Consider the following 12,467-nt stretch of genomic DNA (forward strand, 5'->3'; position numbering starts at 1 on the left):
CCCTCTTTTGTCTCTCGCGTGCGCGTTGCCGGGACGAAGCTCGGGGGCGGGGGCCGCGGCGGTTCCCCGGAAGTGCACCCCGCGCATGCTCAGTGCCGCTGGACGCGGGCGGGAGGGCGCGCGGGCGGCGGGCGCGGCGAGGAGCCGGGCCGGGGCGCAGCGGCCGCGATGCCGCGAGAGATCATCACCCTGCAGCTGGGCCAGTGCGGCAACCAGAGTGAGGCCGGGGGCGGGGCTTCTAGTGGGGGCGGGGCTTCTAGTGGGGAAACTGAGGCACGGGGCGGGGACGGCTCCTCCCTCCCCTTCCCCTGTCACGCAGCCTGGCCGCGGAACCCAGGCGTCCTGGCCCGGCTGGGGCGAGGCGTGGGAGGGGAGGGGCTTCTAGTGGGGGAGGGGCTTCTCGTGGGGAAACTGAGGCACAGGGCGGGGCCGGCTCCTCCCTGTCACGCAGCCTGGCCGCGGAACCCAGGCGTCCTGGCCCGGCTGGGGCGAGGCGTGGGAGGGGAGGGGCTTCTCGTGGGGGAGGAGCTTCTCGTGGGGAAACTGAGGCACAGGGCGGGGCCGGCTCCTCCCTGTCACGCAGCCTGGCCGCGGAACCCAGGCGTCCTGGCCCGGCTGGGGTGGGTCTCTCCCCTCCAGTGTGGCTGAGCCCCGGCTGGTCTCTCTTGCAGTCGGGTTCGAGTTCTGGAAGCAGCTGTGTGCGGAGCACGGCATCAGCCCCGAGGGCATCGTCGAGGAGTTCGCCACCGAGGGCACCGACCGCAAAGACGTCTTCTTCTACCAGGTACGGCGGGCGACCGCTCTGTGCCGTCCCGCAGCCGGAGCCCATCGCTCAGCTCCTTTCCCTAGGGCTGCCTCTGAACAAACCGAAGGCATCTCTTCTCCACGGGGATGAAGCCCTGGAGGCCTGGCACTGCCAGCCTCGGCGCTGGCATCGCCAAAAGCCTCCCAGAGCCAAGGTGGGACCTGAGTCGAGAGTTTCTGGTTCGCAGTGCCGCTCTGTTCTCTGTGGCTGGAGCCCAGGCTGGCTTGTGGGGTCAGCCGTTGTTATTTCAATTCACAAAGTCCATCCCTAAGTCTGGACCCTTCCGTGTTGATGGATCCTATTTTCTCTGTTGAGAACAAACCCCCCTCTCTAGCGACTCCTCTTGCTGAGGACACACAAGGGAGTTTCTGGCCACCCCCTCTCTCTGTCTAGCCAGCGACCCAAATTCAGATTGTGAAAGGGGCTGGCAAGCTCAATCCAGCCCCTAGCTCATCTCCTTCAATGGCATCTCTGCCAAGATCTACTCTTAACAGCGTGTTGTTATGGCCTGGAGCCTGATGTGCCGTGGTGGGTGCAGAATGCTGGGGACTCAAGAAGCAGTTCATATTTGTTACATAATTACTCCGATTGGGAGCTGTTTGGGTCAGGGCGCATCTCTTTGCTCTGAGGTATGACGCCCAGCATGCTCCCACAACACAGGCAATACGTAATAATTTCTTTATCTCGTCCATTGTGGCAGGATCCAATAGCGGTGTGTTGTACCTCTCTCCGACCAGTGGGTGGCACCCTCTGTCACGCAGTCTGGCATTGTGTCCCTGGCATGTTCCTAGGCCCTCTTGTCCTTCCCTGTTACAGGCAGATGATGAACATTACATCCCCCGAGCTGTGCTGCTGGACCTCGAGCCTCGAGTGATCCATTCCATTCTGAACTCCCCCTACGCCAACCTGTACAACCCGGAAAACATCTACCTGTCCGAGCATGGCGGCGGGGCTGGGAACAACTGGGCCAGCGGCTTCTCCCAGGTAACAGGGCTGGAGCTGGCATGTGTAACCGTAGTTCCGATCCCTGGGCTTGAGATCTGGTCAGGGACGCCTTGCCTCCCAGCGGGCACTGGTGTGTGATTGCTGGAGTAAGCGTCGTCCCTTTCGGCAGGGGCTCACGGGTGACAGCTCGCCACCCGCTGGATCGGCTGGTATGGCTGCAAGCCTGGTCTCCCCGCTGACGTGGCTTTGCGTTCTGCGTGGGAAACGGTTCCCTCTGCGGAAAGTAAATGGACCGAAGCTTGCTGTGGTTTTATCTTGCAGGGTGAAAAAATCCACGAAGATATCTTTGACATCATAGACAGAGAGGCTGATGGGAGCGACAGCTTAGAGGTAAAGAAATGAAGAGGCCTCAGATTGGCTTCCCTTGCCCATTGTTTTCTACTCTAAGGTCTCTGTTGTGTTTGCATGGAGTTGAAGTCTCGAGGGAAGCCTGGCAGGTGTGACAGTCTCTGGGGGTGAGGGTGCTAGGCAACAGGCACGTGGAAAGGGTTAATCCTAGACAGGAGGCCTTTCCCAGCTCACGTCCTCTTGACCTTCCCCTTGACCCCAGACCCTCCTGAGGCAAGCAGGAGTCGCCCCTTCTGTGTGCCCCACTGAGTGTTTTCCAAATCCAGTTAAAAAGAACTCCAGCGCTGGACTCTTCCCAGGGAAGATGGTCGGCACTTACCAGAGCTCACTGCTAGGAAGGGTTTGTGATATTTGGCCTCCATTTACCTTCTCGTCATTTCATCCCAGTCCCGCTGCTTGTCTCCCCTAGTATCAGCCTGAACTATTCCTCTCTCTGCTTCCGAAAGGAGAACATGCTAGCCCCATCCCTGTGCTGTGTGCACCTCTTGGCAACCGTCTTTCCCGGTTGGCTTCCAATGACTCTCCTGCTCCAGTTAGGAGAAGCTCTGCTGAATTGGCATCTGCCTGCTCTGTCTGGGCCTTGCAGTCTGCAGGGTATTCAGTGTGGTGCCACGGGGGGGCAGCATGCAGATGTTTTTGAGGGGGCTTGGGCCAGTTGCGTTTGTGGAAGCCCAAGGCAGCTGGTTTCAAAGGGATTCAGCAAGTCAGACATGAGGTGCAGGCCTGACTCTTTGAAACTTCTGTTGCTCCCAGTGACACTTGAGATTCCTGGAGAAGGAGGGAATCTCGGTCTTGGAGCCGTTTACTCGGGCGGGCGTCAGATCTCACCTGGGCTGCCGTCAGCTTCACCTTTGCCCCTGAACAGACAGAGCCCCCCCCCCCCCCCCCGCTGTTTACATCTGGCGGTTGCATGGCAACAGGGGAAGGGAAAAGGGATTGGGAAATAACAGTTGGCAAGAGGACTTGGGGGCAGGAGGGGGAGGGGCTTGGGCGCAGGGATAGGTGGGGACACCGCTGAGCTCGTTTTGTTTAACTGAATAGTCCCGGGGGGGGCGGTAGCCCCTTCCAGCCTCTGCCTGTCTCCTGGGAAGCTGTGAACTCTGGCTCCGGGGGGCTGGGCAAGGCTCCTGAGCAGCAAGCGCTGTTCCCGGTGGGCACAGAGCCGTGAGCTCCTGCAGTTCCGAGGGAAGCGCAGCTCTCTGTGTCTCATGGGGCGACGCCCAGGGTGTTCGGTGGCTGCCTGATCGCACCAGCAGTTCTTGGCACAGATCCAGAGGGAGGCAGCCACCATCTGCCCTGGCCTAGGCTCTGGCATTAGCCAGTGGCGTGGCTAGCCCCGTTCTGCCTGGGAGGGTAAAGCCCCCTAAGCTGCCTTCCCTTTGGTTCCAGGGCTTTGTGCTGTGCCACTCCATTGCTGGTGGAACAGGCTCGGGGCTGGGCTCCTATCTGCTGGAGCGACTGAATGACAGGTGAGTCCCCAGCTGGGGGAGGCTGGCGCTGCCTGGGCGTCCTGCCAAAGCATGAAGCTGGAGAGTGCTGATTCAGAGCCGGGGTCCCCGCCCCCACCCAAACACTGTCTTGTGCAATCCCTGGCAGGGTGCCCCGAGGAAGGGCCGGCTCCTGCTGTGTTCAGGGGAGGCTCTGGAATTGGACCCTGCTCTGCAGCCTCTTTGTCTCCTCTCAAGCTGCTCTGATCAGATGGCTGCCTTCTGAAGCTCTGCCCATGCTGGGCAAGGCAGGAGGCTGCAGCCAAGGTCCCTGCGCAGCCGCCCCTGCCTGTCCCAGCATGCAGCCTCGAGCCTTGTGAGCAGCTGTTTAATCAGCCGGTGGATGGCTCAGCCTCGCCTGTGGCTTTGTCTGGCAGCTTCCTCCTGTGCTGTAAGATGCAGCGTTGCTGGGACAAATTCCTCTCCTCCCTGGGAGCAGACTTTGGCATGCCGCGCGGTGACTCACTGCCGCCCTGCATGCTGGAGACTGCCGGGGAGCTTGTGGGAGGGGAGCACTTAGGCGGTGGCTCTGGGACGTTAACCAGTTAGGCGCCCGGGCGCTCTCCTCACTCAGGTATCCCAAGAAGCTGGTGCAGACCTACTCGGTCTTCCCCAACCAGGATGAGATGAGCGATGTTGTGGTCCAGCCATACAACTCCCTGCTGACGCTCAAGAGGCTGACTCAGAATGCTGACTGTGTGGTAAGAGTCCTGCTGCAAGCCGGAGCGGGGCCCGCGGAGCCAGCCCCAACTCCCCATCACTCAGTACGGGGGCCCTGGAAGCCGTAACCTGCACAGACCAACGTAAGGCAGTAGGTCACCCTCCGCATTTCCATGACACGGCAGCCCTGAAATGCAGCCACTTCTGAGGCGAGAGCCAGCAGCCCACGGAGCACTGAAGGGCCTGTGCACTCTAGCAGAGCAGAGGGACCTGGTGAGCCCCAGCAGACTGCCCAGAGCTCCACTTCTCGCCCTGGAAAGGCTGGTGGCTGAGCCAGGCCTGCAGGGCCTGAGGGGCTACACTCCTTGCGGTAGCGAGGGGGAACGTTGGCTGGGGAGGTGGGGGGTGAGCTTCCCCCCTCAACAGCACAGCTGCCTCTCTGCACTGGTGTACACACGTGGATGAGGATGGGGCTCCCGCAGCATCATTTGTAACCTGCCCCAGGGTTTGAACCCAAGGATCCAGCAGCAGGCCCCACCGTAGGCCTTTGGGCACCTACTAACCAGGACGCCTGCTCTCGGGTTCCTAGTCTCTGGCACTGGGAGGAACAGGCACAGCTGCGCTGGCAGGGCAGCCCCTGTTGGATGGCACCTTCTCTCCCTCCCCTCCTTTTTTTAAACTGCGTCAAGCTTGCTTGGGCCTAGAGGATGGATGCGCTGGGCCTGGGGGCCAGCGTATAGCACCAGTGCTGTTTTGGGAGGGCTGCGGGAGGAGGAGAGCTTTCTATTGACAGTGTCAGTTACACCCCGGGCTAGCTGGCCCCAGGAATGAGTCAGCTCATGCTTTCGTGTGTCTGGTGGCCCAGTTGTGCGGTGGTATCCAGGCTCACTGAGCTGATGGATCTCAGTGCTCTTGCCCGGGGAGCTGGCCTCAGTTAGTCACTTGGCCTGCTCTGAGTCCTGTCCACGGCCTCCGAGAGCTGCTCTGATGGGGCTGGCTTTCTTTTTTAGGTGGTTCTGGACAACACAGCCCTGAATCGGATCGCCACAGACCGGCTGCACATCCAGAACCCGTCCTTCTCCCAGATCAACCAGCTGGTGAGGACCCCCACTGGGAAGCGCTCGCTCTGGCCATTTAAACACGTGTCTAGGCCAGGGCTCCTCTCAGTGCTTGCTGATGAGCAGCTCCGTTGGGGGGCTCAGGGCGAGGAGCTGGGACGTTTCCCTTGCTGCACTTGTGCTTTTACTTCCTAGAGAAGGGGAGTCACAGCTGAGCTCTGGCTCCAGGGAATCCATCCAGAGCCGGCACTCTGACTGTCTCTCCCCTCTCCGCACCAGGTCTCCACCATCATGTCTGCCAGCACCACCACACTCAGGTATCCCGGCTACATGAACAACGACCTGATTGGGCTGATCGCCTCGCTCATCCCCACCCCCCGACTCCACTTCCTGATGACGGGGTACACGCCGCTCACCACAGACCAGTCGGTATGTGCTGCAGTTCCCCAGGCACATGGGCAGCCCTGTGGCCTCCCTACACCGGCTCCTGGCCACCTCCCGCACCCCAGCCAAGCTCCTCTGTTGTGGCCCTGAGGCTCCCTGCAGCTTAGCTGCTCTCTGCCTCTCAGCTCGCATGCACTACCATGCACCCCTGCTCTCCTCGCTTAGCCCCAGGCCTGGCAGGACCCCTGCCTGGCACCACCCCGAGCTGCTGTGAATGCCTCGGGGTGGGGATGTCCCTCTCCCAGGCATGGTAAGGCTGGGGGCTCCGAGTTGTCCTCATGCTCTGCCAGCAGCCCCATCTGTCCCAGGGAGTGCAGTGGGGCTATTCCCAGGGTACAGGTGCTCAGATCCAGCCTGCTGGGGCAGGACGCTATGGTGGGAGTACTGGATACCAGCCCCAGAGATCCCCCCCACGGCGAATGCAGGCACCAGCCCCCTCTGCAGGGGCTCATGGTCTTTACATTGGGGCTAGGTGAGCAGCACGCTTGTGCTGTCCCTGGTCACAGTTCCCAGCCGGAGCCAGGACTCCACTGGGCCGAAGTGAAGGGAGGCTGGGCCAGTGTTCTGGGTCTGCAGGAGACGCTGCTGGGCTCTGCGTCACCGTTCTGCTGTGCTAACCCTGCCCTTTCTCCTCCCGTCGACCTGCATTCCCCAGGACGTTGCTCAGAGACGCAAATCTGAAAGGCTGCTGGCTCTGAAACGGGTACCCAGTGTGCTCTGTCCTCTCCTGTGCAGGGGGGGACTCTGCGGTAGTTAATAGGTGTCTGACTTAATCTCCCCACTTCCAGCCTGGGGCCACCTCTCTGCAAGTCCCTGGAAGCCTGGCCAGCGGAGCATGACGTGCCCAGCCTGGGGCGGAGGGGATGGGCCTGGGATGAGAAGGGGGGTTTACTTTCCCAGAATGCTGCAGCAGCTGTGGGGCTGGCTCTTCTCCCCCTGCCTGCCACCATGGGGGCCAGCCTTTCCTCATGCCCAGGTGCTGTGGCATTTAACAACAGCCCAGCCAGCACTCCCCACAGTCACCCATAGCAGCCACACTGCGGCTCTGCCCCAGACTCAGGCCAGCAAGTGGGCCCTGGCTCAGGGCTCTTGAGCCTAGGGCCTGGCATGCAGCTTCCCTTCATACACCGTGCAGCAGACGATTAACCCTTCAGTCGCTGCCTCGTGGGGCATGTTCCCAGCTGCAGTGAGCTGCAGCCAGGCTAGGTCATTATGGGAATTTAGGGAGTGCTACGGCCAAGCCTGCTGTGCACAGGGGTTAATTGGGCACCCTCTGGAGAAGGGTGGGAGTGGGGGAGGGTTGGCTGGCAGTGTTCCCAGCACGCGAGCCCCCCACCCTGCTCCGTCCCTCTGTGCTTGAGGGGACAGTACAGGCCCGAGTGACGCGCCCTGGGGGCCGGCTGAGCAGGGCCTTGGCTCCACGGGGGAGCCTGACTGTTCTGCTCCCCCACGAAGCCCTGCCAATGCTGTCTGGGACACAACTGAGCCTCCCTGCTTCCCATGTCTTTGCTGGCTCTCTGAACTCAAATTAACTCAACTCCTCCAGTGCCGGGGCAGGGGCAGGGGAGACGGGGCTGGCTCCCTAGCGCCCCCTGGGAAGGGCATCGCTACAAGCCCCCAGGCTTGGCCTCCGCTGTCCTGTGACCTCCTGCATGCAGCTCTGTGCCTGTGCATGTGACTGGCCTTTCCCACAAGGCGTGTCTCTCTTCGCTGGCTGGCCGGGGTTGGCCTCTGCTCACTAACTTCAGCCGAGGGCAGCAGAGCTCCGACTCCATGCGCGTGCAGTTTGTGTGGCTCCACCCTCCCGGGGACAGGGCGCGGGGCAGTCTCCCCCTGAGTGCCGCGTGCTGGCGTTTGCAGGTGGCCAGCGTGCGGAAAACCACGGTCCTGGACGTGATGAGAAGGTTGTTGCAGCCGAAGAACGTCATGGTCTCCACTGGGCGGGACAGACAGACCAACCACTGCTACATCGCCATCCTGAACATCATCCAGGGCGAGGTGGACCCGACGCAGGTGAGCAAGCTGCAACCTGGCCCCAAGCCGGGGCTGGCTGAGTCGTGCGTCCCTGGGCACCGTGCAGGCAGATGCCGCTAGGGCTGGGCGTGGGAGCAGGCCAGGCGTTGCAGTGGGGAGTAGGCTCGGACACCCACCCACCTCAGCCAGGCTTGCAGGTCAATGCAGGCTAATGTTGTAGTCCAAAAGGCTAATGTTGCAGGTCTGGCGGGGGCCTCGCTGCCAGGCGGCGGCCCTGGGAAAGGCCGCCCGTCGTCATTTGCCAGTCATAGGAGGCACTTGCTGAGACCCTGCCCCACGAGCAGCACTGGGACTGTGCCCCACTGGGACTGTGCCCCTTGGCGCGCTGGGTCCTGCCCGTTGGTCTGCACAAAGCGCCTGGCTGAGCAGCTAGACAGCGCTGGGGAGTTCAGCCCCCTGACCCCTCTGCTGCTGTGAGTCTCGCCAGGGCAGGCGCCTGGGGAGAGCCCTTACTCGTGTCTCCCTAGGTTCACAAGAGCCTGCAGAGGATCCGGGAGAGGAAACTGGCCAACTTCATCCCCTGGGGCCCTGCCAGCATCCAGGTGGCACTGTCCAGAAAGTCCCCGTACCTGCCGTCTGCACACCGTGTCAGCGGCCTGATGATGGCAAACCACACCAACATCTCCTCGGTGAGTACGGGCAAGGCCGCTGGGCTCGGCCCCTCGCTCTCCCATCCGCCTGCCCTGCACTCTCTGCTGCCGAGTGCCCTTCGCCGGGAGGCTGCTCAGGCAGGGGCTGTCACCTTTGGTTGCTCTCATGTACCCTTTGGCTTGGCTGCTGCCGCATCTGCCGGGGATCCGCAGGAGAGCGGAAGGCGGTGTGCTGCCTCCCGCCCCAGCCAGGCCAGAGAAGGCAGTGACTGGAAGTGGGGGATGGAGCCGGTTGATTGCCCTGCAGCGTTTCCTTCAGTAGAAAATCATTCCGGGCGCAGCTCCCAGCCCCTCCCCCAGCCTCCGACCCCTGAAACTTGGCCTGCTGAGTCCACTGGCAGGAACAGACGCTGTCCGCTGGGCTTGTCCATTAACCCAGTAGTGGATTCCCCTTATCCTGCCCTGCCGGGCCATGCTGCCATTGGAGGGACAGCCTTCTTGTGTGAATAAAGATCCTCTAGGATCTTGGCAGAGTCACCTAGCCCCTTGGAAAGCCCTCTGCTGAAAGCAGCTCGGGGAGTGCAGGGTGTTCCCCAGGTCACAGCCTGGCTGCGAAGGAGTCCCAAAAGCAGAGGTTTTCTGAGAGCCCTTTGCATGGGCTTGCTCTGCATCACCTGCAGGTGGTGAGCCAGGGTGGCCACAGGGACGCCCCCTCACGCCCTCTTCCCGGGGTAGCCATGGCCAGGGGGACGCCCCAGCCCGCAGGGACCATCCAGCACTTTCCCCTGGTTGTGGGGTGAGGGACGGGACGGCCCCATATTGACTGTGACTTGGGGCCGTCACAGCTGTTTGAGCGGACTTGCCGGCAGTACGACAAGCTGCGTAAGAGGGAGGCCTTCCTGGAGCAGTTCCGCAAGGAGGATATCTTCAAGGACAACTTCGACGAGTTGGACAACTCCCGGGAGATCGTGCAGCAGCTGATTGACGAGTACCACGCGGCCACGCGCCCCGACTACATCTCCTGGGGCACGCAGGAGCAGTGAGCCCCCGCAGGCTCTGCTGGGGAGCGTGCAGGGGGTACGGCCCCTTCCCATGTAACTTCAGGGGCCACGAGCCACCCGTGTACATGTCCTCATGGCTTCTGCTCACCCCCTGGGCCGGGACAGAGTGGGGTGCACTGGCCCAGCAGCACTGTACCCTTGGGAATCACCCCATTGTGAGGCAGAGCCTGTAGGCCCCCCCTCCCCGCAGGGCCCCACCACTGGTGGCTTCCCTAGTACAGAGGCCTTTCCCCTGCCAGGGTTTGTGGGCAGCGGCTCGCTGCAAGCGGGGGTGTTGTGTGGGAGCAGGAATCCTTGCCCTAAGTGCTCCCCTTCGCGGGGAGGGCAAAAGCCACATGCACCAGCCTGGAACGGTCCAGGGCTAAGACCTCATTCAAGGGGGGGAGGGTGCAGGACCTGGCTGAGCTAAGCTGGGCCCTAGGCTATCCTCAGTCCTGGGTCTGGTTCTTTCTGTGCCTGGGCAGCGGGCGCAGAGAGCAGCGGGCACCGCCGGGGGCTGGGGCCGGAGGCTGTATCTATTTTTGTAGCTTATTTTGCTTGAATAAAGGCTGTTGCTGCACTGAGCCCTTCCTGCACTGCTGGGGCACGACAGAGCCGGGACCGAGGGCACAGAGAAGGTGACAACTGCCCCATCCCCCAGCCAGTGCTGCCTGGGCCCGCAGTGCTGGGGGGGCCCTGCAGAGCCAGCTGCCCCCTACCTGCCTAGCAGAGACCAGCCCTGGGCTTTTCCTTCAGCAGCAACCAGAGGCCCCAAAGTACCCTGGGAGTGGGGAGCCCAGCACTGCTTCACTCCTTGGAGCTCACCGAGCTGGAATGTGGGCAGGGCTCAGGGCTGCGTGTAACCCAGTCCTGAGGCTGGCATAGGGCCAGAGCTGGCTGGGTGTGGTGAAGGGCAACCTGGGCACCCCAGCACCTGCTCATTGCTAAGGACGGGCTGGGCTCCGGTAGCTCCAGGGGAGCAGGCCTGCTGTTCCCTGCAGGTAGCGCACAGGACTGTTCTCGGGCCTGGGGCTGGCAGAGTCCAAGGCCAGAAGGTACCAAGGTGACCACCTGATCGGACCCCTCCCGTGACCTGCCCCAGCTGGAGCTGAGTTTTCCAAACCATTCAGCCTTGATGTAAAGAGTGAATCCCCCCACCCCTCGGTCTGGGGTCCAGGGGTTAGTTACTCGTGTAAAAAGGCTCCCCTGCGTTCCAGCCATGGGCCCGTGTCAGCCCAGAGAGGTACTTACAGGCTGTGATTGGCTTCCCCCCGAACCCGCGCTGAATAGACTAAGCTCCTGGCGTCTGGCCCTCGGACAGGTTTCTAATCATTTCTCATTCTCGTGGCTCTTCTCTGCCCTGGCTCCAGTTTATCAACATCTATCTTGAATTGTGGCCCCAGACCTGGGCGGGAAGGTCCCAGCCTGGCTGCTCCCAGCCTCTGCAGCCTGCAGAGGGTTAATGTGCTTGGGTTGGCAGCAGCCTGGCACCAGAAAGCCACGGGTGGGTGAAGGCCCCACACATCCCCCGTGACCTCCCCCAGGCTTCGTCCCCCCTGCACCTTCCCGGTGGCGGAGCAGCCCAGCAGTAAGGAGAGGGGGGTAGGCACAGGGGCAGGAGGAGCCAGCTCAGAGCTGTTGGGGGCACTGGGGGCCACAGGCACTGGACCTTCCCCGCTGCTTGGGGGGCTCCTAGGATGAACCCAGCAGAGCCACAAATGCCATGGCTCAGGCAGCCAGCATTCCCCTTCCCCCGAGCAGGGGCCGGCTGAGTGCACACTCCTGTTTGGGGCTGATTCTGCCACCCCTTCTCCCCAGAGCCCCTGCTGGGGGCCTGGCTCCACCCTCCTTGCCCCGGGACTTGACTCCTAGCTCATCCTGGAGTAGGACTTTGCCTGGGCCCCATGACACGAGCCCCCTCCCTGCCAGGCGAAGGAAGAGAGTACCAGGGCACCCCAGCAAGGCCCCCAGCTGGGGCTGGATTTAGCTGCAGTTAAAGGGAGGGGCTTGGTTCACCCCAGGGCCCGGCTCCCCCATGGGAGCGAGCAGCTGAGCCGGGCTGGGGGTCACTGGCTCCAGCCCAGGTGAGAATTAGCCTTTTCCTCTGGGCCAGCAGCACAGAGACGGGAGCTAAAAATACTCCCCGCCATGTGCCCAGCCTGGCTCCCACGCCCTGCTGGGCACAGGCGGAAGCTGGGGGCTGCCCCCTCCCCCAGCTCCCTGGGCAGGCGCCTGGTGAAGCTGGGACCGAGGCCGGGGGGAGGTGGCTGCAGCGTTGATTAAATGCCAAAGGTCAGAGCAAAGCGAGCGCTCTGCCTCCATGCCAGGGCTCTCTGGCTGGGGGGGAGGGACCAGCCAATCTGCCAGGGACATGGCCATTGCCCGTTTTGTTAACCCAAGCTCTGCCAGCCCGGGCCCTTGGGGCATGCAGGCTGGGGGAATTGCATCTCCTCCCCTGCAAGAAGCTACCTCCAGGAGGACCCAAGACAAGACCCCAGTTTCCTCAGCAAGTCTCAGGATGAGTGGGCAGCTTAACTCTGGTGCAGGCTGACCCAGGGCCCCAGCCCCCAGTACTGAGCAGGGTGGCAGAGAGGGCAACACACCAATGCCGCCCCCCACCTGCCTGTCAGCCCCCTGCCACTGGGCCTGCACATCAACCCTGCCCCTCAGTACACTCCCCGCCAGTGCCCCAGGCCTGTCCCTCCCACCGCAGGCAGGACTCCTTCACCAAGGGGGGGCGGTGGGGGGCAAACAACTGAGCCCAGCTGGGCTACCCACGTATGGCCCCATGGGGAGATGCTTCCAGCAGATCCTGCCCCTTGTCCCCTCTGGCTGGGGAGAGCACCCAGGGCGCTACATGGGACGTTTAAAGCTTTCAGCTCCTGAGGTCGCCAGTTGCCTGGGAAGCCCAGGGCAATTCCCCCGCAGGCTCCCTGCAGACGCAGGCAGGAGCTCCTGCGCTGGTTACGCTCGGGCCCCGTTTTCATCACAGGCAC

At 62.5% G+C, this 12,467-nt stretch overlaps 1 protein-coding gene across 1 annotated transcript; it reads left to right on the plus strand.

Annotated features, from left to right (window-relative positions):
* Positions 1–8: 8 nt before the first annotated feature.
* Positions 9–10,055, plus strand: TUBG1 (tubulin gamma 1). The gene is made up of 11 exons (XM_073326134.2): positions 9–217; positions 672–784; positions 1,622–1,789; positions 2,072–2,140; positions 3,548–3,627; positions 4,220–4,346; positions 5,316–5,402; positions 5,643–5,792; positions 7,668–7,820; positions 8,309–8,470; positions 9,277–10,055. The coding sequence occupies exons 1-11, from the start codon at positions 169–171 to the stop codon at positions 9,472–9,474; spliced, it is 1,356 nt and encodes a 451-aa protein (XP_073182235.1). The 5' UTR covers positions 9–168; the 3' UTR covers positions 9,475–10,055.
* The last annotated feature ends 2,412 nt before the right edge of the window (positions 10,056–12,467 follow it).

The sequence above is a fragment of the Lepidochelys kempii genome, chromosome 27 (genome assembly GCF_965140285.1).
Source record: "Lepidochelys kempii isolate rLepKem1 chromosome 27, rLepKem1.hap1, whole genome shotgun sequence".
NCBI lineage: Eukaryota > Metazoa > Chordata > Testudines > Cheloniidae > Lepidochelys > Lepidochelys kempii.